Consider the following 27,314-nt stretch of genomic DNA (forward strand, 5'->3'; position numbering starts at 1 on the left):
AAAAGGTAGCAAGTACACTAGAGTGATGGCCAGAAGTGCATTTGAGGCAGGAGAATGAGTCACATGCCGTGGAGCAACGAGAAGTAGGTTCGAGAGTCCGAGAGAATAAGGAGCAATGGAGAGCTATAGTGACATAGGAGAGCTCCAGCGAAATGCAGGTGGAGAGTCAAAACACAGGAGAGAGTCACAGAGAAGCAGGAGAGATATTCGCCACCTGGAGAAAAGGGTCGCTAGATGAAGGATGGGGAATCACAGCTCAGAGCAAAAGCGAGAAGCGAGAAGCAGAAGAGTCACAGCTTGCGGATACTTCAAGAAGAAGGTGCGAGTCACAGCTCAGAGGAACAGCGAGAAGCAGGAGAGTCACAGTTCAGGGATACATCAAGAAGAAGGGGAGAGTCACAGCTCAGAGCAACAGCGAGAAGCAGGAGAGTCACCGCTCAGGGATACATCAAGAAGAAGGGGAGAGTCACAGCTCAGGGAGACATCAAGAAGAAGGGGAGAGTCACAGCTCAGAGCAACAGCGAGAAGCAGGAGAGTCACCGCTCAGGGATACATCAAGAAGAAGGGGAGAGTCACAGCTCAGGGAGACATCAAGAAGAAGGGGAGAATCACAGCTCGGAGCAACAACGAGAAGCAGGAGAGTCACAGCTCAGGGATACATCAAGAAGAAGGGGAGAGTCACAGCTCAGAGCAACAGCGAGAAGCAGGAGAGCCACAGCTCAGGGATACATCAAGAAGAAGGGGAGAGTCACAGCTCAGAGCAACAACGAGAAACGAGAGTCACAGCTCAGGGTGACATTAAGGAGAAGGGGGAAGTCACAGCTCAGAGCAACAACGAGAAGCAGGAGATTCACAGCTTAGGGAGACATTAAGGAGAAGGAGGAAGTACCAGCTCAGACTGGTAGCGAGAAGCAGGAGAGTCACAGCTCAGGGAGACATCGAGAAGAAGGGGGGAGTCACAGCTCGGAGCAACAACGAGAAGGAGGAGAGTCACAGCTCACGGATACATCAAGAAGAAGGTGCGAGTCACAGCTCAGAGGAACAGCGAGAAGCAGGAGAGTCACAGCTCAGGGATACATCAAGAAGAAGGGGAGAGTCACAGCTCAGAGCAACAACGAGAAACAGGAGATTCACGGTTCAGGAAGACATCAAGAAGAAGGGGAGAATCACAGCTCAGAGCAACAACGAGAAACGAGAGTCACAGCTCAGGGTGACCTTAAGAAGAAGGGGGGAGTCACAGCTCGGAGCAACAACGAGAAGGAGGAGAGTCACAGCTCACGGATACATCAAGAAGAAGGTGCGAGTCACAGCTCAGAGGAACAGCGAGAAGCAGGAGAGTCACAGCTCAGGGATACATCAAGAAGAAGGGGAGAGTCACAGCTCAGAGCAACAACGAGAAACAGGAGATTCACGGTTCAGGAAGACATCAAGAAGAAGGGGAGAATCACAGCTCAGAGCAACAACGAGAAACGAGAGTCACAGCTCAGGGTGACCTTAAGGAGAAGGGGGAAGTGACAGCTCAGAGCAACAACGAGAAGCAGGAGATTCACGGCTCAGGGAGACATTAAGGAGAAGGGGAGAGTCACAGCTCAGAGCAACAACGAGAAACAGGAGATTCACGGTTCAGGAAGACATCAAGAAGAAGGGGAGAATCACAGCTCAGAGCAACAACGAGAAACGAGAGTCACAGCTCAGGGTGACCTTAAGGAGAAGGGGGAAGTGACAGCTCAGAGCAACAACGAGAAGCAGGAGATTCACGGCTCAGGGAGACATTAAGGAGAAGGGGGAAGTCACAGCTCAGACTGGTAGCGAGAAGCAGGAGAGTCACAGCTCAGGGAGGCATCAAGAAGAAGGGAGAGTCACAGCTTAGCCATCTTCTCAAGCCTCTGGACAGAAACACGAAGCTCCCGCTGCCTCAGGCTTACTCCAAGCCACGGCCTTGCCACTACAGGGCAGAGCACAGGCGTTCCAGCGAGTTTCAACCCAGGATATTTTCATAAGTGGCCTTCTGGAACTAGTGGAACAGTGTATGTTATATTGGGTACCGCTAACTATAAATTACCGCAGCTCATGGCACATGTATTCTAAATGCAAGCATACGTACACATAGGCAAAGGTTTTACTTGTTGGCATTGGTGCCCCCAACAATGTTTTTCTATGGGCATCCCTAATGGTGTTATCCAACGTTTTGGAAACCTCATGAATTCAGAACTGACTGTAAACACTGTGGAGTTATTTGCAATTTCTTCAGAAAAATGTGCCGGAAAATGCAACATTTCAACTCGTTAGGTAAAAAATAATCTTGGGCAAGAAGGCCCCAAACCATCCATGGCGGGGTCCAGCTCCCTTCACTAGGCTCGGCCGCGTTCTCACATTCGGGACAGGACTTCGGCCCCATGGGAATCAAAGTTGGGCACTCATGCCAGTCACTGCTCTCCAGCCGTGTCTGTCTTTCACAGGCAAGCTACCTGGTGACAGAGAGAAAAGAAGCACCTCAATGGGGGGGGGGGGGTGAGAGGGGGGGAGGGGTAGAGAGGGAGGGAAAGAGCGTGTGCTCAAGGGAGGAGAGAGAATAGGACGCGGAATGTATTAGCATTATTATTCTGGTATTTATTGAGCGTGTGGACCTAGCTTCAGGAAGCAAGGGAGCGCTTTACAGAGGTATACAACTGTACAGATGCATAACAGAGCGCTTGGCAGCGGTAACAACAGAACAGATACATAACGGGGCACTTTACGGAGGGATACAACAGTACAGATACACACCGGGGTTGGGATACAGAGGGGCACAGAGGAGGGCTACAGCTGGAGCGGGTGGCGTCTAGCGAGTCAGGTGGCCAGAGGGGTGATGTGACGGCCTAAGTGTTGAGGCCGAGAGATTCCTTGAAGATGTGGGTCACTGAAGTGTTATTCAGTGTGGGGTGGGGCAGCAGAGGGGAACGGGCACAGACCACGAGGGAAGGGGAAGGCAAGTGAAAGAAGGAAAGATGAGAGGGTAAATGGAGGTTCACAAAATATGAAGCAAGAGTAGAGTAACAGTAACAGTGAACACATGAGAGGGTCTTTTAAAAGAAGGGGGGTCAGGAAACGAGTCATGCATCACTAAGGGAATGAGCAGGGTTTGCATTACAAAAAGTTTGCACCAGTGCAGCTGCAATTCTGCATTGTATTTGCACTGGAGTCAATATTGTTCTACTGCAAAAAACATATTATTTCAATGTTTTTTTTTTTTTTTGCACCAGGGCAAAATATGCACTGATGCTAATACCATTCTGTTTTAGCTCTGGGGCAAACATTACCCTGAGACCAGATTATCTAAAATGTGCACCAGTGCTATGAAATAGAGTAAACAGGTGTTCTGCCAATTCATGTCATCTAAAAATCCCGGCAGTACTGAATACATGAAATAAACTGTTTTTGTCCTTTGGTTAATAACACAAAAATACATACTTTATACATTTCTTTTCATGTTGCACAGCAAATACAGATAAACACCAGTCTGATGCATATGTGCCCTTGTGAAAACATTTTTAGATAATAAAGATAAGGGCCAAACCTGTACGCTTCATTGCCTACTACACAAACAGCAAATTCAATGCTAAATTATTTTCTCTGTTTTTTCACAGAAGAGCAAACAAAGTTTACATAATCTGCCCCTTAGCACGAAAATGCATTGAAGGAAAATTGTTTGCCCTAGTGCAAATACTGTACAAAATGTAACTTATACCGGTGCAAAGTTTCTCTAATGCGAGTTCAAAGAATTGACTCTCTGCTTCGCACCTGACAAAGAAAGGTGAGGCGGAGCTGCTGCCGTTCAGACATTCTGCCTGAGAGAATACTGATCAAAGTGCTCTCAAGTGACCCCATCTTATTGGTGGATAGTAATGATCTTAAACCAAAAGCACTCTGTATTCTGGAACTTGTAGTTGTGAGGAATTCGAACATCCACACGGGGAGAGTGTGCTCACCTGGGCTTTTTCAATTTTGTTAATAATGAAACTGAATGATGAGAGACCAACCTCTGAGAAATGTGTGCGGCCATTCCGCACCCATTTCATCTGCTTCCCGCACAAAACACATAGTCACATGTACTCCGGGAAGTCACAGCCTACAAGCGCTGTCATCTCCTGTCATATTCAGCTGGAATATGACAGTCCCGGGCACATCAAAGCATCTCAAGAAGGGGGAAGGCACAGCTTACTCCAGCATGGACAGCCTAATTTAAATATTAAAGGTCCCATGGATCTGCTTTCCCTGTGTCTTATCCGGCTGGTGCCAGAACATACTATTGAGATCATTTAAGCAGGACTGAAGGAGCTTGGTTGCCGGATAGACAACAGAAAAGGTGGGGCTAAATACCCGTTTGGTATGCAATGTGTCAGCTTGAAGCTAGTTCCCACCTTTCTGTATGAAAGGCACTGAATGGCCTGTCTGGGTCCAGCAGTTACTGCAGGTGTCCCTGCAGAGCAGACCCCTTTCAGAGGGACAACGGATGTGATCTGGGTGAGACAAGAGGTCTGCTGCCAGCACAAACTTCAAGGGAGACCTGCGCTTTAATCAAGAGTCACAGAGGGCTCAGTTAACCAGAGAGACACTTTGATCTACAACAGACAGGAAGATGGGTGGGACTTGGGTATATGTTGTCACCCCTTGTCTTTCCTGTTGCAGGGCACTCTGGTCCTGACCTCATCCATAATAGAAGATTGTTGGTGGGGACCCAGGATTAGTTCATTAAGGTAGGCTTAGCCTGCACCAATCACTGGGGCCCATTTGGCTTTAAAAGAGGGCTGAACCCCCTCACTTAGCAGATTATATGAAGACTTTGAAAGGAGTAAGAAGAAGGACTCACTTAAGCCGACCTGAAGGTACAGTCTTCCTTCCATTTTCTGCCAGTGAAGGAAGGCCAGGAGTTCCCAGAGGGAAGCAAGATCCTTCCCCCTAAACATCTCCCAGGGAACAGAGGGAGATACCAGACTCAGAGGACCTGTCCAGCAGCTCTAGAACCAGTACCCAGACAGCACACAGCATGACCTGCTATGTTCTGCCAACAAGCTTCCTAGGTGGAAAGTGCCAGAGAGTCTCTGGACAAAGGACAGGCCGTTGCCTGTAATCACTCTCCTGAGCTTTGGGCCGTCCGCCTTGAAAGGACACAAGGCCTGCAAAGACGCTAGGAGGAGTGCCACACAAGCATCATCCAGCGTCCATCTTTTAAGGACATTTTCAAGGCAGTCAAGCCCTCGAACTGCATTCGGCTGCACTGCTGACTCTTGTCATGCCGCAGTCACCAGAGCTGTCCGAGACGCCTCAACCAGCATTCCAGATCCACCAACCAGCACAGAGACAATGATTCTTGGCCCTGAGCCACCGCGCCGGACAGCCTCCAGATGTCCGTCCAGCCTTGCTTGCCGAACTGCCTGCCGCCTGGTACCTGCAGCTGTCTCCTGCCAATAACTCTGTCGCAGGGGCTGCGAAGCGCCCTGGAACCGCCTCAATGCTGTTGAGCACCAAGAACTTCTTCAGCACCATTTACATTGTGGTTCTGCCCCCCTGGTCCTTCTCTGAAGGCCGGCTAGAGACCGTTATGACCCATCACCCCTTGGCTCTGAAACCAAATAACCTTGAACAGTAAGACTGATTAATTTACCGACTACCCTCCTGTCAGTGTCCAGAGTGCATCCCTTTCCCTTGTGAAACTGTCTGTCCTCTGTGTTCCTTGACACGGTTCGTTGTATTTTGTATGGTGCTAGAACTGTCTGTTGTAGTAATAATAAAGTAGATATTTTTATATAACCTTGACTGGACAGTCCCTTTTATCATTGGGTAGTAATTGTATTTTCGTTGTGTTGCAATTAACCAACGATGCACGACCTTGCGGAGATAAGCCTGCCGTTCTGTCCACGTTACCAAAATTGGACAAGGAGGTCTTATAAGGTGTGGGGTTGATTGATGGTTTCGAAAATTATATTTATCCCTGGACCACTGGACCCCGGAAGTTGATTCATCACAGTAGTTTTGTTTTGGCTTTTCGAATTTATGGACTAAGGCATGCAAAGTGCAGGTAAATATAATCACAGCCTTACATTGCTCAGTAGTGCTCTTTCAGATGCCCCCTTTCCATGAGGCACCACAATACTCACTCAGGACACGCAGGTAGGTCCCACAGGAGCTTTGGGATGCTTTGCCCACAGATACTTTGCAGACGTAGATGCCAGAGTCATTCTTCTCCACCTCGCTGATCGTCAGGTTGGCAGAGTCGCCACCCGGTTCGCAGTAGAACTTCTCCCCGGTCCGGTCTGTGGTGGTGACGTTGATGACAAATGACTCGTTCTTGTCAGTCTGGATCTTCTTCCAAGTGACTACGACGTTCTCAGTCTTCACCGTGTAGTGGCACTTGAGAGTGACGCTCTCGCCCTCCACGCACTGCTGGGAGGTGGGCACCCATTCCACAGAGATGTCTTTACTGAGCCGGCCTGTAAAGAGAGGTCAGAAGATAAGAAGGGCACTAGCTCAATGTCTTGGTCATCTGGTCTGCGTATCAATAGGTTTTGATTGACATAATGATGAGAAGAATCTATGTTGGTAGTTCTGTATATAACCAGGGTGGGATTGACATGAAGGCATTTTAACTAAGGTTATGTTGGTATGTCGCTGTGTAAATGGGGTGTGAGCTGTGAGTAGACAGGGAAATTGCAACACAAATGGCCTCGATAAAGCCCATTCAGGGAATCCAGGGAGTCCAGGCACAGTCATGGTGGGCACTATCTTGTGCCCCCCCATGCACTGCATGGTCAGTGTGGTAAATAATTTTGTGGCCTCCAGTACACAGTGAGGGTGGGGGCCTGAAGACAGTATAGTGTTACCCCAGATGTGAGTGCAGAAATGATGCCACAGACATTATTTTGGCAATCCTTGGCCAGTGAGTGTCACAGAGTGCGGTTAATATTGTGGTGGTCAGTGAGGGGTGCCGCCTTAGGCAATAATGATCTGACACCACGCATTCATTACAAGAGGCATATTTAGGCTTTGCGCTGCCCTAAGCACATATAATGCATGTGCCCCCCCAACTTTACTCCACCTCTGCGAGACTCTGCACCTTCACCAAATTTGTCCCCTTCAACAAACTCTGTCTGCGTTGTCAAAACTACACCCCTTCATCCCCATTTTTCCCCTTTTTGGACCCATAACATTATCATGACGTTTTGAAGGTTGCATGGATAAGAAAGTTATTGCTTCTTCTCTATTAATTCAAGCCTGTCATATTCTATGTATTGTTAGTTAAAATAGTATTTTCAGATCTCGGCTGCCCAAGATTTGGAGAAGGCAGTGTGTTCTACAGTTGAGTGCACTAGAGGTAATTGTTATGGCTAATTGCCTACTTTCGATTAGGTCCGAAAACAATCTTTTAGAGGAAGTGATAAGAACATGAGCTGTCTGCCAATTTGACACAAGTGAGAGAAGGTTAGAACCAGGAATTTTGGTTTCAATGCTAATATCTGTTTTCTCTCACACACTGCCTGCTGTCACTCTATGAGAAGCACCTAGACTGGTGTGTAATATGAATGCAACATAATTACATTTCTACATTCAGTCTTGACAAATGGTAATGTTTACACATGAAATATATGCAAGAGTTACAGGCACATCTTATAAAAATGTTAAATGAAAAGAACTCAGCCCCCTTCTCATGGTTACAGCTCTGGTGTTAGCAGGGGGGCACAATCGAAATAAGGCAAGTTACCTGCTTCAGCCGATGTTCCTCCAATCCCTTGGGCTGGAACGCAATTAAAATGTGGCAAAATCACAAGTCAAGTTTGTAGACTCTGCCTGGGCATAGATGCTTCAGTAGAGTAAAGACAGTTGGAGAAGTTTCTTTAAATCTTTCGATGTGCATTCTTACGGTGGAGTAATGGATAAGGGCGACCCTGAACATTCCTGTGTGGGAAGCAACAGCATTCCACATAGCTGCACAATGCAGGCGCCTTTTATAACAAATAAAGTGGTGCATACTGTTTACATCATAGCTGGTTCTGCAACTGTTGAAAATACCCAAGACTCCAGGGTAAAATTGCATAATGGATCGGGCGTTCCAGCGCAATATTAGCTTTGTGGGTGTGGTTTAGGCTATGGGTCTTGCCAGCTTGCGTTTAAGGTCATTTAAAATGTTTGTTAACTCTGTAGAGTTGGTTGGACTGAACAATACATAGGAACATTTTGAGATGTTTGGGTACAGATATAGATGTCCTGCTGTTATTTGAAGTACTGTTTCGCAGTAAAAGTCCTGCCTTGTATTTAAACTATAATTCATGTAAAGATTACTAATAAGCATCACAGTTATGCATTGTGTGACATACTTTGCAGTTCGTTCTCCTGGTAGTACTGAGCGTGCAGCAGAATGTCATCAAAGGCACATGATAAACCCATCTGGGATGCTTTTCTGAAAATATGGCTGAATGGATATCTTTACGGGACACCTTTACAGCTGTGAAACAGTGTGTAACTTTGGCACGCAGTTGTTGTTCTCACCTTTCTATGGCTTTGGGTGTCCTTTCACAGGTTACTCGCACTTGCCCATTCAGATTTACTCTTCACCATTTTAACTTCTCTATGATCTGTTTGATGCTTAGAGTGCAATAATGAAAGGCTGGCAGTGCATAGGAAGTCTGGTGTTGCTGCCTCTCATTATTGCACTAATAGTGTCATTTTTTACTAACAGGAGAGGAGTCCCCTTCTCTTCTGTCAGTCAGCATGCTCTGCATGGGGGAGGACATCAGGTCATGTCTTGTGTTGTGTGTGGTGGCGTGCTGAGGGTGCGAGCAGGAGGCACGTGACATTTTAATGTGTACATGTAATGTGTTTGTATGTATGTGTGCAGCAAGGAGGATTTTCTGAGTGTGCATGCGTTAATGTGTCCATGTGTGAATGTGTATATGTTTGTTTTTATTTATTTGTTCAGGCAAGGAGTTGTCTGAGTGCTATATGAATGTGCACGTGAATGAGAGAATGCATGTTGTGTGAATGAGTGTATGGTGTTTGTGTGTGTGCTGTATATGTCTGTGTGCCTGCACTGTGTGTGTGAAATGGGAGTGGGCAGCCCATTTTTGTGGAGAAAGGGGGCTTCTGATGGTATGGCATTTTTAATGGGCATCAAGGGTAAAGCAAATATGAAGAGTGCTATTATGTAGCTAGATTGGCCTAAATTGGTGCATCCTATGTCTGGAGTTATTGAATAGCCCTCGTTCTTCATCTGGGTCATGTGTGAAGAGACTTAGCCTTAATTAATGAGCACCTAGTCCTTGAAGGTTGTCTTGTTGCTTTATTCATTATTTTTTCATTAGTTATTATTTCATTAATTATAATTGCATAAAACCGTATTCTTATGCATCATGCACTACAGCGGATATATATTTAGTTATGTTTTATAGTGTCTATTGTGCACAATGTATATTCTTAATGTATAAATGCAGGTTGACCTAATGTTCGTGTAGCTTCGTGATGGATGTATATCTGCTTCGCGTCTCCTGAGTCTTTGTGTGTCAGAGGTGGGATGACATCACTTGCTTTCATCATTTCTTGGCTACAGCAAGTTCATATATGCCAGATCTTGTAGGCTCATCTGTTCTTCGATAATTCCGGGGGGAGGCAGATAGGGTCTTCTTAGTGCATAACAGCTTTCGTGTCTGCAGTTCTGCAGTATGGTGCAGGGATCTCTGGGATAACACAATGTTGATCCTGGAGGGAAAAGAGGACTTCGCTTTAAGTCCAAATGAGGTGGCTCTTCGGTTTGTTTGCATTTGTGTATCGTTGTATACATGTTTATCACTACCTTTATTCCTATTGTTTAGCCATCTTCTTGCATTGACTTATGGCTATTCTCAGAGTGCAGCATCCCAGTAGTACCAATACTAATAATAGTACCTTGAATGCAGTGGTCAGCCAGGAGGAGATCCAGGAGAACAGGGAGGTGAGCCAGTCATCATTCCCTATCTCTTGTACTTTTTCTTCATCCTTATATGGAGGTCTGTCAGGGGGGTTATGGCTTCTGTAAGGGTCCCATTTTCCTCATCATGGGCAGGTGTGTAGTTGCAACATGATGCGCCAATGTTTGCGCACATGCCACCCTCATGGCTGTGATTAGGTCAAGGACATATCTGTTCAGGAGAGTCATGAGCCTTATTGCTCTCAACTCTTCCTTGATTGCATTCAAGCCTTTAACTGTTGAGTTGATCATTTGCAATAGCTCCCACTGGGTTATTTACAACCACTTAGCATTTGTGGTTGCTTGCATTCCAGGGAAGACAGAAGCAAAGAACATTTCTGTCCTGCTGAATAACCTATGCACCCATGGTATCTCATTGAGTGCTGCTTCTATTTTGGTGGAGATATCATTACTGCCTCTTTTTGCTTATGCGAGGTATCTTTTCTTTCTCTGGTGCATATCCATCATAGGGAACTCTGCAACTTGTATATCACTTTCGGGAACGACCAGAGCAGGTAGGTTTACAAGCACAATAGAGCACAGCCCTGCCCAGTTTGGGGGTAGTTTCATGTATGCTTTGGATCTACAGGCCCAGTAGTAATCCATTAAAACTGACATTCCTGCTCTCATTCATGGTATATCAAGAACTCTTTTACACTCTTTGCGTTTTCCCACACTTAACGTGCTATTATTTTGGAAGCACAAGGAAGAATTTCTTAAGGGCACTATTTGATGTCCCCCCTCATCAATGACCCATGTGAGTAGTTTTGTAATGTTGGGCCAATAGTCATTGCACAACTTATCTGCATTTACCACAACCTCTTCCCTTTGTTCTAGTAATGCTAATGCCTTGCATACCACTAGCCCATCGGTCCACTCCTCAGGTGTGAGCACTGTGCATTTTATTTGTAGTTGCCTCCGCTCCCAACATCCAGGTTTTTGCTTACCCATCTTTATCATTGCATTGCAACATTTTATTTTCTCCAAATCTAGCTCCTGCTCCGGGTGTTTCAGGTTTTTTTTATTTTATTATCTGGTTTATTGTCTCCTTTTTCATCAATGACTTAATCCATTTTACATAATTATCTTCCTGTTGGGACTTTGCTTTATTTACCCATACTAAGGATGCAGTTTGACCTTGGAATTGTTCTCGGGTTAAACAGAGTGCCAAATGGGTCATCAGTGTGTTTTTTCTCCAGGTACTTCTGTGGCTATAAAGACCCTGGAAGTTCCCATGGCAGAGGGAATGAGAGAACACACATAGCAGTTCTCATCATATGTCCCTCTCCTTACCTGGGTCATGTGCTGATACCACATATTACTTATTTAGACGGAGCCAGCCATGTAAGCATTTATGTGCTGAAAATTGGTGCCAGTATCTCATCCTAATCGTCTAATCTGCTTAGCAGCAACACAGAAGGATTGGGTTGTTGTCTCGTTCAGCATAGATATAGGTGTCATATTAGTAAACATTGGGCCTCATTACAACTCAGGCGGTAAGGTGTTTACGGCGGCGTAAACAGCGCCGACCCTTACCGCCTGAGTACGAGGTCCCTTAGCGCCATGGAGGTTTTAACACCTGAGGTGTTAAAATCCATGGCGCTAAGGGACCATGGAGTTAATTACGCCACCGTAACTTACGGTGGCGTAATTAACGCCTTCCCCACTCCCATTATGCCCTATGGGGCAAAATGGGAATGGGGAAGGGAAAATGGGGATTTACCGCCCCGCCAAGGTTGGAATGGGGCGGTAAATCTGCCAACCACCATGGCGTAAACGTGCCATGGTGGTAAAGTCACGGCCCAGGCGGTAACTTACCGCCTGGGTCGTAATGAGGCCCATTATGTTGGGTACATTACATTATATCACTTCTCGTAGTGGCAGGGAAAATAAATGGTTAGAGACAGCATAAGGTAAGAAATGCAGCTATAATCATTACTGCTAATGTGTCTACCTGTTAGGTGGTCTCTGTGCCAAAAGCCTAAACTTGACAGAGTTAAAAAGATCTATTTTCTTCACTTCTTATTCACTACTTTCACATTGATATTCTGGTTGTCGGTGGGTACCTATAGAAAAAAATTACATCGTAATTGCTAAAAGATTGTGTTTGAAAACAAACCTAGTTTTAGGGTCTACCAACAGTGAAATAAGAGGCCCCTTACTTTTTTTGAATACCTTATAATATTGATTATAAAAGCAAGATTATATGCACCAGTGTTCTTGGGGGAAACATTTAGAAACAGGGTGTGATAATCTGTTTGATTCTTCTGGTTTCTTGAAAGTGAGAGCAATTTTTTATGGTGCAGGTGTGAATGTTTACGGGGAGAATGTTTGCTGCAGCTGGTCAATTATTTCTTGTGGGAAGAAATACAATGTCTTATTAGTTTTCCCCTAAAAGGTGTCTACTTATTGTTGCTGATCTCATATGGATCCTCATCACTTCTTCTTCTGTCTCATCATTTGGGGTCACGGTGGGTGGGTCTCACATTTACATGGTTTAACATTGCTGAGGTGGAGCCAGCGTCTACTTCCTTGTAATTTGATGGCGGTGGGAGTTACTTCCTTCACCACAAAGGGGCCCTCAAATCTTGGCTTATACCAGAATCTGGTAAAGAGTTTTACATAGATAAGGTCACCCGCATATAGGGTGGTGGATTGGAGCATACTTTGTAGGTCGGACTGTTGGTTGTCTTCATCATTCTTCTTCAACCCCCACCTGCCGTGTCCAAATCTGTTGGTAGATAAAAGAAATATTTGGTGTCATAGCAGCCAAATATTCATGCATTTCATTTCCAAGAACAACAGTGGCACTATGGGCATCTGTTCACGCTCTAGTGGAAGGAGAAAGAGGTATGTGCATCCTGCATCCTATCACCAGCTCATGAGGAGTTATGTGATGGTCTGAACCGGGCTGATTTCATAGTGCGAATAAGGCCAAAGGTAGACAGTTGAGCCATCCATTATTCAGGGTAATTTTTAATTTGGCTTCCCTCTCTTTGAGGAGGCCATTGAGCCTCTCACAAATTCTGTTTGCCTGCAGGTGATAAGCAGAAGAGAATGTGTGCTTAATACCCAGTGGGATTGTGATGTGCTCAAATGATTCATTCACAAAGTGTGGTCCGTTGTCGAGCTGAAGGACTTTGTACACTCCCCAGCTTGGGAAAACCTCTCTTACGAGGAATTGTGAAGCACAGGTGGCATTGGTGTGTGTGCACGGACCTACTTTGATCCATCGGGAGAAAGGGCACATGACTACCAACATGTATCTGTAGCTGTTGCAATTTCGGAGCATATCTACATAATCGATATGCAAATGCTGGAAAGGTTCAGTAGGGGCAGCGTATGCCCTGCAGTATATTTCTGGCACACTGTAAAAGCCGCAACATGCTCAGCAAGATTAGGTGAGAACCAATCCTCAGAAATCAAAGCTGCAAGACTTTCTCGTGTTGTAAGGGCAGGATGGTGGCACTGATCTAATGCTATTTTGAGTAATGTGAGGGGTATGACTGGTTTTGCCGATGCTGTCCTGCCACCACATTTCTTTAGTAGGGGATAACAAACACCTCCTCATTTTCCACAGCTTCTGCTCTTCTTGTGGTGCATGTTCCTGTAGTTCAAATATTTAAGTTATGGGTAGAGAATGAAACCCTTCTTTCATCATCATGTTACACGCTCTTATGAGTTTATTAGGTAGCGTGTCAAATTTGGATACTTTGTGGGGGGCTGCACACTTCACCACTACGATGGACAATGGGAGCTCTAGTGTGCGGCCATGAGCCTGTCCAATAATGGCGCATGTTGCACTGGTGTGCTGTCTGCGTGAAGGAAGCCCAGCCTTTTCCAGCGTGACAGTCCTGCATTTACTGTTGATGTCACATAGGCGGAGTCCGAATACACTGTAATCTCTTTGTCCTCATGCGTTTGAAGGGCTACAATAAGCGCTACTAACTCTGCTGCTTGCGCTGAAAATTGTACGGGCAATCTCTACCTCAAATTTGCCCTTGAGTTTTAATTTTACCACTGCTGTCCCAGTGCGTCTTTTCCCTGAATCCTGGTCAATGGTCGATGAACCACCAATAAAGTGTATTTCCCATCCTCCAAGGGCATTTTCTCTAACATGGGGTATGTCATCATAATGTTCAGTGTACTCTGTGCAGTCATGTACATTATCTCCTTTCTCTATTGGTTCTGATATGAACGTTACTGGACTCACTAACTGTCAGGAAGGTCGGTAATCTCCTCTTCCTCCTGAGACTCCCCTTCCTCCCCTTCCTCCTCACCTTGAAGTCTCCGACGTTGAGTTAGCGTTGGATTGTCCTTAGTTCGAGCCTTCCCTCCTTGTTATTTTTGAAGAGAGGGGCGACCAAGGTAGGACGCCACAGTGACACCCTTTGGGTGATCTGTGGCAGCCCTCCTCAGTCGCTTTACAAAGGGGAAAAAGCCAAAGGCACAAAAAACCCTGGAGGATAAAGATCTTCAAGCGTAGTGATGTAATGGACTCTCCTGAGGATGCAGTAGAAAGAGGAATCGGGAACGAACCAGAACGATGAAAGTTCTTAAATAGTAGACTGTAGAGGATGAGGCGAGGCAATCCAATTGGCAGACAGAGGTCGGTACACAGTAATCATCAGCAGACTTAGCAGAAAAGGGCTGGACGAGGCAATCCTTGAAAGCAGACAGAGGTCGGAATCCGGGAATTCACAGAGAGGCCAGAGGGGGGTAACTGGAGGAACAGCGAGGAGAAAGAACACAGGAGGAACACAAGAAAAGACGGGAAAAGAATAGACGGAAAAGATCAAGGCGGAAGGGGGGGAAGGAAATAGATTGGAACGGAATAGAACAAGGGAGAGAGAGAAAGAAGAATTTACCGGAGCAGGTAAGGAGCGTAAGGACTGGAAGAGGGAAAGAAACTAATGAAGCGGAAGGGAAAAGGAATTAACTTCGAAAAGTAGCAGCGGCGCAGGAACAGGACGAAACACTGTACGTTGCAACGCACCTGAACCCGGAAGTGGAAAGGATTAAATACCGGTTCAGGTACGTCGCAACGACGACTAGACCTGCACCGCAAGCTCAAAACAAAAAACGTAATGGAATCCGCTATGGCGGTCGCAGCTTCCACTTCTTCCAAAGCCGCCAGTTTCCCCGCGGCGTGACAGTATGCCCCCTCCTAAGGGTCTCCCCACCGGGTTTATTGGGATGTCTGGAATGGAACTTGCGCAACAGGAGAGGTGTATTTAAATGGGCTTTGGGTTCCCAGGTATCTTCAGACTTAGGGTAACCTTTCCAGTGTACTAGGTATTCTAGACGACCCTTATGAAATCTAGAGTCACAAATTTGGGATACCTCATAAACGTCTCCAGTGGGGTCTGAGGGGATCTGAGTGTTCTTCCTTCTTCGGAACCACTTATCTTCTATGAAGGTCTTCAATTGAGAGGCATGAAACACCGGATGTACTCGACTTAGTTGTGCAGGTAGCTGTAAGCGAAATGCTACAGGGTTGATCATTTGTGTTATCTTGTAAGGTCCAATAAATCTAGGGGACAGTTTAGATGGGTGTACCCAACGTGGTAGAAATTTAGTGGACAGAAGTACCTTAGATCCAACTTCCCAATTCGGTACTGGTCTCCTGTGTCTATTTGCTTGGGATCGGTTCCTTTCATTTGCCTCTAAGAGTCCTTGTCTAGCTTTGGTTTGGGCTTCTCGAATATTAGATAGGGAAGCTTCCACAGAGGGCACCGAGGACTCAATGTTGACCAAGGGAAGAAAGGTACGGGGATTATACCCGTACATACAGAAAAAAGGGCTAGAACCCAAGGCAGAGTGGCAGGTGTTGTTATATGAAAATTCGGCCGTAGGAAGCAATTGGACCCAATCATCCTGCTGTTGGTTGACAAAACACCGGAGATACTGCTCTAATGTACCATTAAGACGTTCAGTTTGTCCATTTGATTGTGGATGAAATCCCGAGGTCAAGGCCCTTTCAATGCCTAATCGCTTGCATAAAGCAGACCAGAAATGAGAAGTGTACTGGCTGCCACGGTCTGAGATGATCTTAGTAGGCATTCCATGTAGCTTAAATATGTCGCTCAAGAAGACTTCTGCCATGCGAGATGCTGAAGGTACACCCGGTAGAGGCGAAAAATGTGCCATTTTGGTGAAAGAATCGATTACCACCATTATACAGGTACAACCCTGAGACACTGGCAACTCCACAATGAAGTCGGTCGAGATTGTGGTCCACGGACCTGTGGGTATGGCGTCGGATTCTAACAAGCCCAAAGGCTTTTGTGTGGAATTTTTGTTACGAAGACAGGTAACACAAGACTGAACGTATTGTCTAGTCTCTTCCTTCATCCGAGGCCAGAAAAAATATCTCGATAAAAGTTCTTGCGTATTCCGAATTCCACGGTGGCCCGCAATCTTGGTATCATGGCACCAGGATAATGCTGTCTTCCTTAAAAGACGTAGTTGGCAGATACAACTTGTCCTTAACCATTGTAGGGGAGGACTGGCCGCGAGGCCCTCCTCACCTGCAGCCTTCTCCCCAGGTGAGGACCATGACTCGGTGGCCGTCCCCTCATGCCACCCGGGCCCAGGTGGAGGAGGGGTCACCCGCCGACGACATTGCCCACACATATCCGTTCCCTGCATATACCTAAATTCAGTTAGGCCTAGAAGCCATCTTGTTTAGCAAACATGGCGTGAGTTCAGCACACTGTAACGAGGCCCCCACCTTTGGAGGACCTTTCATGGATCTCTGCCGCCGCAGTAGCCCTGGTAGATCCGCTGCGAGCGCGTTCCCATGAGAAAGTCGGATATGAGCTAACCCGAGATGCTAACACTGTAACATTATTCTCGTCCACAATGTAATATTGCACCCTGCATGACCTGGTCCGCGAGGCCGGGGTGACGGGAAAAAAGCTGAAGCATCACTATCTGAAGAAAGTAGAAAATAATTCAAGTATTGGTATTAACGAACTACCTCGGTTTAAACAGATCCTGTAAACTGTGAATAAACCATAAAGATGTAACGTTACATGATACCACCCCAGGTCTGGACTAGTGCTGCTACAACCACAGAGAAAGATGTCGACCAAATGTATAGCCTGTATTTACTCATATATGTTTTCTTAATCACCTAAAGCAGCGAGCATCAATTTCTGTAGGCCATAACCTAGAACGACCTCGTGTAACGTTTAATGTACATAAAATAATCACATCATGTAGTAAATATAATGTTAGGTAACGAAAAGGTACTCGGACCGACTGTATTAAAGAAATGTGTAACGAAATGGAAATATATATGTGTGTTTAAATAACATCAAAATAAGGCGGAACATTATAAAAGTTCTGCATTCAAAAGTTAGCAACGCACGAGGAAAAAACCTTTGTGAGTATATGCAAGGCCATTCTCCCTCCCACCCTACCAAGCCTGCCAGATAAGGAAGCTAAGGCCTGTGCCGCGCTCCCTCACCTCCCCCAACCAAGCTGGAGCCGCTTCAAAGAGTCAGAGGCCCCGGTACCGCACCCAAGGCCACAGCCCACCACCTGTGTTATTTACAGCACGGTAATAAACCCACGTTTTGAATCCACTGATCTACCAGCACCCTCTCGTAAAGTCCACAACCCTCCCCCTAGACCACCCCAAGAACGACCCCCATCACTGGGACAAGACACAGAGACCCATTTATATAATAACTTCTAACGCGGCAGACAGGCATGTACCAGTCGGCTCAGGCCCCAGAACTCAGCCCCTCGACCTAAAATACCGGTCAATAGGACACAGGTAAATCTCACCCTAACCGACAATCACCGGACCTCTCAAGAGGTGCATTCCTCATGTGTTGCGTTTATTTTATAAGACAAACTGCCGAGCGATTTATTGATGAACTTAGATGTCGTTTCTTGAATAACTGCAGTGTGCATGGCCTAGGGCAAACGAGTCAGGAAAGGTATTCATCTTTGTCACAGGCTGCCCCAGCATACCAACACCGCTCGGATGACCTCAAGCTGGCCTGCCAGGCCCAACCCAACCCACGAGGCTGACCAGTGACGTCCTCACGCCAAGACCAACCACGCTGCAGCAACACCTATAGTTAGTCGACGCCACCCAATCCCAATTAACTTGTGCCCCCTATAGTGTGTAGGTTCTGATGACGTTTTTTGTATTAGAAATACGCCTGTCTTTGCTATTGTCGGACAGAGCGCTCTCGGAGGTTGCAGAGTTCTTTGCATGCCCTATTCTTTGGATAAACTCCCACTTACGCTCACCCGCACTCTGTCTTGGTCTCATTCCCACTACAGGAGAGTCCCTTATTGTCTCTCATTGCTGGGAGGATCGTGCTGAAATTGGGGGCGCTTCCTTTCAGTGGTGACCCCGATAGCGTGATATCTCCAAATTATTTTTCCTAACTCCTTTCTAACGACCCCCTTGTGGCACGAGAATCTCCGGTCGAGAAGGGATACGCACGGTGAGCCGGCTCCGGGAGGCTGCCCGCCAACGGCGACCGGCACAATAAGAAGTGCGCACTCAATGAGAAAGGGTACGGGATCCCGATTGGAAAAAAATCCCCTTTGAGTGCCGCTCGCCGGAGCCAGGGGCTGACCGTTGAGTTACCGGTGACACCGCCTGGACGGACCCAGTTTCGGAGACTATCGGTTCAAGACGGGCACGTGAGTACTGAGTGCGAGCGATCGTAAAGGGGAAGGGAGGGGAAACTGTGAACAGGAGAACGGGGACAGGTAGAGGAGAAGAATAATGGGGGTCTACTAAAGACGGGTCTTGAAACTTTCTTTATCTTTTCTTTGCATATGGCCATTAGGAGTAAGAAATAAGTGAAGTGGTAGAAGTGACGGAAACCTAGCTCCGAAAGGGGGTGGAAGGCGGCGCCGCATAGTGCTATCTAAACTAGTACTGGGAATATATGAAGAAGTAAGAAATAAGTTATTGGTGTCTGGCAAAAGGAGACACCGGGAATATTTTTTAGTGATTGCTACTCTCTCTATTTCTTTTTTCCATTCCACGGGGCAGGGGAAGAAAGCGAAAAGGGTATAACATAAATATACTTGTAGAAGAACTATAAAATAGGGAGCACATTTTGAGGAGTGGGGACTAAGTAGTGGCACGTACAGACGTGAACATAGCAACCTTAGCAGAAAAACAGGGACAGCTGGCCAGGGAGGAAAGGGAGGAAGTAAGACGAGGTGTGAGTGGAAAGGCATTGTGATGGGTGCGCGCACCGTGTGAGTGTTGGGGACGACCGGTTGACCGCGAGGTGGCGCCAGAGAGTGTTGACCATAACTAGTACTTGATCAGTTGCAAGCGGAATCACATGAGAGTGTATGGGAATGGGAAGGAGATGAGCTATGGTGAGTGCGAAAGGATTTGCGCAGTGAATAAACTTGGGTGATAATATTTGAGACGTCCGCTCTTGTCTGTGCCATAAAGGTATACATACACATATCTACACCTCACTAAAAGTAAAGAAGGTGGACACGGCTGTGTGAGTGATTTAGAGGATGGGGGCCGAAACTCCCTTGTCACATATTTGTAAGAGCTTACCGGGATACGCTGAACGAATAAATAAATATCACGATCAATGGGTAACAGAATTGAAGGGGGAGGGTCTGCCCCAGATTTGGCCCGAGGGAGGGTCTTTTGACAAAAGCGTTCTTGATATGGTGCGAACATGCATTAGCCTCAAGTATAAGGGGAAACAATGGCAAAATAGGAAGGAGATATTAGACCTCTGGAGATTGTTTGAGGAGGTGCCCCCACCCAAAGCTCCGGCACCAAATATTGATTTACCTTCCACCACAGATAATCCATTGATGATTCCAAGAGAGGAAAAGGAACAGCTAAGTACAGCACAACCTGCGGAGGTGATTAGTTTGTACCCGATATTACCTAAACCAGCCCCCGCAGCAGGATACAGCGACCCTACGTATGTGCCTCCCCCCACAACTGGTACACCACAAAGACCAACAGCCCCCCCGCCATACGAAAGCACCAGAGAGCGCGCCCAGGGAAGCACCCAGAGGGTGGATATAGAGAAGCTAACGAGTGACTTAGAGTCGAGGCTTACTGTGGCAAGGGATGAACTCTCAAGAATAAAAGACATATGTGAGCGCGCAGCGTGTGCCCCCACACAATCAGGACGCACGTCTAGAGCGTCGAGCGAAGGTAGACAGATTGAGGAAGGATGGAAAAAGGGGGAAATACTGTTCAGGATTGAGGAAGAGCCGACACGAATAATAGAGGTAGGAACAGTAGAAGGGAGCATTGGTGATGTATCACGAGAGAGAGGGATCAGAGAGGACTTGTTATGTGATGTCAGAGGAGGGTTGGATGACAGTGATAGGTTGAGTATGGCAGTGGGAGGGGAAAGCGAGGAAGTGGACGGTGCATGTTCGCTAGGGACTATAGACGACGAATGGATGGGACGACTAAGAAATAGGGTGGGGAAGATGGCGTCATTGGAGTCAGCAGCGACTAAGGAAAGGGAGGGTGCAACTGCAAAAGGGAAGTTACAACTTCCATTGATACACAGAGGGGGGGGGAGACCAAACTATATACCATGGGCTCAGATGGATAAGGCTAATTTAATGAAATTATTGCCCCAGCTGTCAGGAGGGGCGAGCAAGTGGATATATGCATTTGAGAAACATACCGCCGGCATACCGTTGGCAGTAGGCGATGTGAAAAGCCTACTAGTAACCGCAGTAGGAGATCAAACGGACAGAGTATGGGCTAAGGCTGGTTTCCCGGCCGTGACGTTAGATTGTGATCGTCATGATGGGGCTTCCTTTAATACAGTACGAGCAAGGGTGTGGGACGCGCTGCGGGAGACATTCCCAGATACCCCTGATTTACAGTCAGTAATGCAATGTACAATGAATGACGGGGAGGATGCTATGGATTACATTCTCCGGGTGCAGGAGATGTGGAGAGCGGAAACGGGCACGCCCTGGCACCAATCCACATCTCTATTTTATTTTATCATTAAGAGAGGGCTCCCAAAAGAGGTGCAGAAGGCACTCGATAAGATAGCGGGCGTTGAGGCGAAGGGGTGGCCAGAGATCCAAAGTATAATAGTGCACCATTGCAAAAGGATCAAAGAGAGAGAGAGGGAAGTAGCACAGAAAAGGTTGGCAGACGAGGCAAAGTTGGTACAATCAAAACTAGTGAAGGTTGCAGCAGCGGTAGCAGGGCTCCCACTCATGAGGGAGGGAGAGGAAGGAGAGGAGGGGCAAATAGCAATACAAGGAAGAATAGCAGCAAATTGGGCAGGACAAGGACAACGACAGTGGACTGAGCAGGAGCAGAACGGAGGTCCAACGTGGCAAGAGTGGGCCCCAAGAGGGGGAAGAGGTGGGTACCGGGGCCGAAGAGGAGGACAAGGGTATGGAGGAATGGGAGGTAATGGGTGGCAGGGTCCCAGAGGTCCACAGGGGAGCTGCTGGAATTGTGGGAGATGGGGGCACTACTCAAGAGAGTGCAGGAGCAGACAAAACAACGGGTTCCAGGAGACAGAACAGTACGGTCACCCCCACCCAGGAAGCCCCTACGGCCTCCCCATGGGACAATACCAACAACCAGAAAATGTAGGACAAAGAAGTAACGCACAACTACACGGACATCAGTACAGGACACAAAACCACCCACAGAATAATGACAATATGCAATACACGCCAGGTAACACTTTCGCCACAGTAGCTAACGGAGCACCTGCTCCCGCACCTTACAGCGGGGTGTCAGTAGTTTCGGGGAACATTTTTGATCAGGGGGGGCAATGAGACACCCCGCATAGGACAGCCCACAGAGAGCACTTGCGTGTCCAGTACTATCTACGACCCACAATGCATCAGAGGAACCATTGATAGGAGCGCAGATAGGAGACAAGCAGTTCATATTCATGGTGGATTCGGGAGCGGAGAAATCATGCATTAGAGAGGGCCGATTCCCGTTATCTAATAGAACGTTAGAGACGCAGGGGTTCTCTGGGGCTGTAATTGAAGTTCCTTACACAGAAGCATTGGATGTGACAGTGGGGGGTAAAACAGTGAAAGCACCCTTACTGTACTATGAACACTCTCCCATTAATTTGCTGGGGAGAGATCTCTTAAGCAAACTAAATATGACAATATCATTCACAGGGAGCGGTATCGTATGTTCGACGCCAGGCATATGCCCCCTCCGCATATTAGCAGTAATACACGGCCACACAATCATGCAAGAGATCAGAGGGTTACCAAGAAACGAGGAGATGTTTGTTGAGGGCATGAGAACATTGGCTCTCATAGTACCAGAACTAAAAAGGATGGATTGGAGGATTCCAGCCGAATTCCTCTTCCGCCCCATAGCAAGCCCCGACACTGCTCTCGGGTCAGTGATATCGTTGGATTTACACGCAGTACACGTGTCAGCAAACAGAATATGTGTGATTGGCGTTGACATGGAAGGATGTGAGTGGGGGACAGTACTGTGTACAAATGCAAATATCCCACTGAGGGAGCTCTCGGACGAGGAGCTATTTTCAGACACTGAGACAGATGGCGAAATAGTGATGGAACTAGCAATGCCGTGTGACATTGTAATTACAGCCAGAAAAACTCAAGTTCAATTAATGGCAGTAGTAGGAGCACCACATGCATTTTTTGATGACGACATGAGGTTAGTACCCACTAACATATGGACAAATGGCCCCCATGACGTGGGGTTATTACATGGGGTTCAGCCTGTGGTAATAAAACTGAAACCGGGAGCAATTATACCCCGGGTAAAACAATATCCGTTGTCACGCGAAGCAGAAGAAGGGATCAGAGAGACACTAGATGCACTGCTAGCACAAGGAATAATAGTGCCCTCAAACTCCCCATGCAACACATGCATTTACCCGATTAAAAAGGCAAAGGGAGGTTCATGGAGGATGATACAGGATTTACGCCCACTCAATGATGTGATTCAGAAGGAGTTCCCTTTAGTGCCGAACCCATCAACAATACTGTGCAACATTCCGAAAACGGCATCCCACTTCACAGTTATTGACTTAAAAAATGCATTTTTCTCGATTCCCTTAGCAGAGGAGAGCAGGTACTTAACTGCGTTTACACTAGGGGGGAGGAGGTTCGAACACTGCAGACTACCACAAGGATATTGCGAGAGCCCAAGCATATTCAACAGGGTACTACATGAAGATCTGGGGAATTTGTCTGTAGAAAGCACAGTGATTCAGTACGTTGATGATTTATTGATCTGTTCACAAACGGAGGAAGAGTGTAGAAAGGACTCAGTAACACTCCTGACATTATTGGCCAATAAAGGGTACAAGGTGGACAAGGGGAAGTTACAATACTGTCTGACAGAGGTCCTATACTTGGGACAGCTGATATCAAAGGATGGCAAGCGGATCATACCAGACAGGGCACAGGCGATTAGAGCAGTTGGGGAGCCCAAAACAGTAAAAGAGATGCAGAAATTTCTGGGTATGTGCAACTATTGCCGAGCATGGATATTGGATTATGCAGCATACACGAGGCCCTTGTTACAGGCACTAAAAGAGGCACAGCAGGAAAACAAACACATAGAATGGACAGAAGAGATGAACACAGCATTTGACTCACTAAAAGAGCTGATATCAAGCGCTCCAGTACTGGCAAATCCAGATTATGGGCGCGAATTCTTCTTATTTTCACACTGCAAAGGAACACTGATGACAGCAGTATTGACACAAAAGACATCGTTAGGGCACAAACCACTGGCTTACTATAGTGGCACCCTAGACGCAGTAATGCAAGGTCATTTCGCGTGCGAGCAATCTCTAGCTGCAGCCGCGTTCGCGATTGAGAAAAGTGCCACGATAGTGATGGGCTGTTCTGTGACACTGTTTGTGGAACACTCACTCTTTGCAATATTAGAGCGATCAAAGAGCACATTGACAACACAACGCGCCACAGCATATGAAATAATACTGTCCAGCGCAAACATCCACATAGTAAGATGTAAAACAGTGAACCCAGCCACATTCATCACAGAGGCGTGCACCGTAGAGGACATGCAAAACCACAACTGCGCTACGTTCACAGGTGACGAAGGTCAGGATCAAGTGATTTTTGAGAATGCCCTGAACGAGGGAGAGGTGTATTTCGTGGACGGGTCAGCATCAATAGATATGGAGATAGGAGAGAAACACGTGGGTATGGCAGTTGTACGATTAGAGGAAGATGAATACGAGACACTAGTGCAACACCGCCTCCCATCCCACTATTCAGCCCAAGCAGCAGAGCTAATTGCGCTAATAGAAGCATTGCATGCCGCCAAGGGGTGCGCAGTGACAATATATACCGACTCAGCATATATGACAACGACAGTACACGGCGGGTTGGCACGGTGGGGGCGGAGAGGGTTCCGACGAGCAGATGGAACACCAGTTCAGCATGCAGAACTATTGAAAGAACTGATTGAGGCTCTGCAAGACCCCACGGCAGTGGCCATTGTAAAATGCCAAGCCCACACCACAAATACAGATTTTATATCTTTGGGGAACGCGGCAGCAGACGCCGCTGCCAAAGAAGCGTCGTATTTACAGAAAGGTGTAGTAGGAGAGTACATGTTGCACCACACAGCAAGCCAAGAGGTCCCCACAGGATACAACATGATGCCCACACAAGAAATAATAGAGCTGCAAGAGGGAGCTAGTGCAGAAGAAAAATTGCTGTGGACTAAAAGGGGATGCAGCAAATCGCCGACTGATTTGTTGTGGCGACAAAAAAGTTCAGGAAAAGCGGTAATGCCAGTCACATTGTTAGAAATAGCATTTCAACAACTACACTTTCCCGCACATAACGCAAAGCAACACATAATGGCAGAGATACAAGAAGATTGGTTTGCACCTTGCCTCCATGAACACGTCACAAGACTGGCTTTAGAATGCACGACATGTCAGATTTACAACTCAGGTATGACATTGCGCACACTGAGAGGAACGATACCCAAACCAAATGGCCCATTCAGAGAGCTCCACATTGATTATGTAGACATGGGAGAAAGATGTAACGGGGCTCGCTACATGATTGTGGTTGTATGTCCATTTTCGAGATGGGTGGAGGCAGGCCCCTGTGCGCGCCCTGATGCGAAGGGCGCCGCGAAGTTCCTAGTGCGGGAAGTGTTCCCGCGCTGGGGGATTTGCGAAGTTATTCGCTCAGATAACGGCACGCATTTTGTTAATGAACTATTCAAGGAAGTGACTACCCTATTGGGAATAAAGCACAAATTATGTTCCATTTATCATCCTCAAAGTAATGGCGTAGTGGAAAAGATGAACGGTCTGTTAAAAAGTAGATTGTCAAAACTGTGTTTTTCCCTTAAAAAGACCTGGATGTACTGCCTGCCTTTGGCCTTGTTCGAGTTACGAAATCAGCCAAGTAAAGACCACCACTTGTCCCCGCATGTGATCGTCACGGGAAGGAGAATGCACACAGCGCATTCACCTCTCCGTGAACGTTCTGATGCACACAGAAGTGCAGCGATATTAGGAGAGGAGTTCACAGAGTACTTGAGAAAACTGACACGGGCAGCGCGCGTAATTGCAAAGCAACTAGCCCCCCCCTCTACAAGGGAGGAGGGGAACACAACAGAAACAGAGACAATGCCTGAAAAACCATTACAACTAATGCCTGGTGACCTTATATATGTCCGAAGTTTTGTGCGAAGGTGGAATGCACCACGTTTCCATGGCCCTTATGAGGTAGTGTTTTGCACACCTACAGCAGTAAAGGTAAAGGGCCTACGATACTGGGTGCATTTGACAGACGTACGCAGAGCTTATAGCGCCGTGGAAGGAGAGGTACAGGACGAGGCACAGACAACTGCGGACAATGAAGTTGTGCAGAATGGATGATGGGAATTTTTGTGTGCATTAAGTGATGAACACTGAACGCGAATGGCGCACGACATGTGTACTGAAATAAACCTGTGTATATACATATATATATATAATTTTTTACAACTTTTAAAGGTTTTTATGGTCCTTTTTGGGTTTTGGAGAAGTTTTCTTTTTTTTTCTCTCTCTCTCTCTCTCTCTCTCTCTCTCGACTTATCTCTTTATGTATGAAATAATGTACTGATAGTAATATTTGTAAAGTTACCTTGTCTGTGGACATACCCCCTCCCTCACCCACTCCCATACTTTGCCGAAAAAATTTCACAACGTTCTAAATGTTTACATGCTTGTACTTAATGCACTTTTATGTCTCAAACAGGATTTACTATGGCATCGAATGGGCAGCCTGCAACTAATAGATTTGTTAGATTTAGAGAAATGTTAGTAGATAGATTGACATATTCATATGAATGCGGGTTATCAATGTGTGTTATTGTGTTCTTCATCTCAATATTTTGCCTAATGACACATTGGGTCATAGCGTTCATCTCTACTGAGATGAACGAGGGGGGAGGGGGGAGTAACACCACCCTTGCCCCTGGCACGAATTCAATTACAAATATGAATATTAAAGAAGGTGATTTTTTGATCTGGGATGGATCCCGCCTTGTATGGGGCTACTACACTGCACCACCCACTGCTGCCCTGTCACGATCAAAAGATAAAGATATGGAAAATGACACAATGTCCCTACCTGAAATATATAACAGCCCCACTACCCTTCCCGCCCCGATACAAAACAGCGATTTGTTGTTTATTGAGGAAAATGGAAAAGTAATTACAATGACAGAACACAAGTCCCTATATGAAGAATTGGAAAAGGGGGGAGGGAATGAGAAAGGGGGGCCTATTCTTTCACCTATCGAAACTATAAGGTATAGGAGGGGGGAGAGAAGTAGGCGAAGAAGAGAGACAAGCAGGAGGGGGTATGATGAGTATTATGGGTTAGGATTAGACAAGATGGAAGACCCACGACACCCCCACCAAGCAAATAAATGGTATGCAGATATGAGTACAACAGCTAAACAGACAACTAATGAAAGCTGCTATGTCTGTTCGCTCATCCCCCATGCATCAGGTACACCCAAAGTGTTGTTGCCAAGAGAGTTGCCCATTGTGGATGCCCAATGTCTCCTTCATCTCACACTGTGTAGAATAAAGAACACCTTTCAAGCACACGATGTCTCTTTCAAAATAATACAGGACAACAAAACGTGCTATTCAAAAGCGTCTGGAGTGGTCTGTCCTAAAGAACCTTTCTTTGCAATACAAGGGACGCTGTTTTCAGAAAACAAATGGAAAGATGAAGAAGTACTGTGCAAAGCGGAAGCACTGAGAGGTGTCCAACCAGACAAGCTGCGATGGATGGAAAAAACGTGCTTACCAATATGGAAAGA

At 46.6% G+C, this 27,314-nt stretch overlaps 1 protein-coding gene across 1 annotated transcript in view; it reads right to left on the minus strand.

Moving 5' to 3' along the window:
* CD79A (CD79a molecule) overlaps positions 1-27,314 on the minus strand; it is a 172,268-nt gene that overhangs the window by 82,244 nt on the left and 62,710 nt on the right. Inside the window, exon 2 of the mRNA XM_069640912.1 lies at positions 6,138-6,470. Coding sequence (XP_069497013.1) covers positions 6,138-6,470 — 333 coding nt within the window. The remainder of the gene's footprint in view (positions 1-6,137; positions 6,471-27,314) is intronic.

Source organism: Ambystoma mexicanum, chromosome 1q (assembly GCF_040938575.1).
Source record: "Ambystoma mexicanum isolate Mex_15411 chromosome 1q, UKY_AmexF1_1, whole genome shotgun sequence".
Classification (NCBI taxonomy): Eukaryota; Metazoa; Chordata; class Amphibia; order Caudata; family Ambystomatidae; genus Ambystoma; species Ambystoma mexicanum.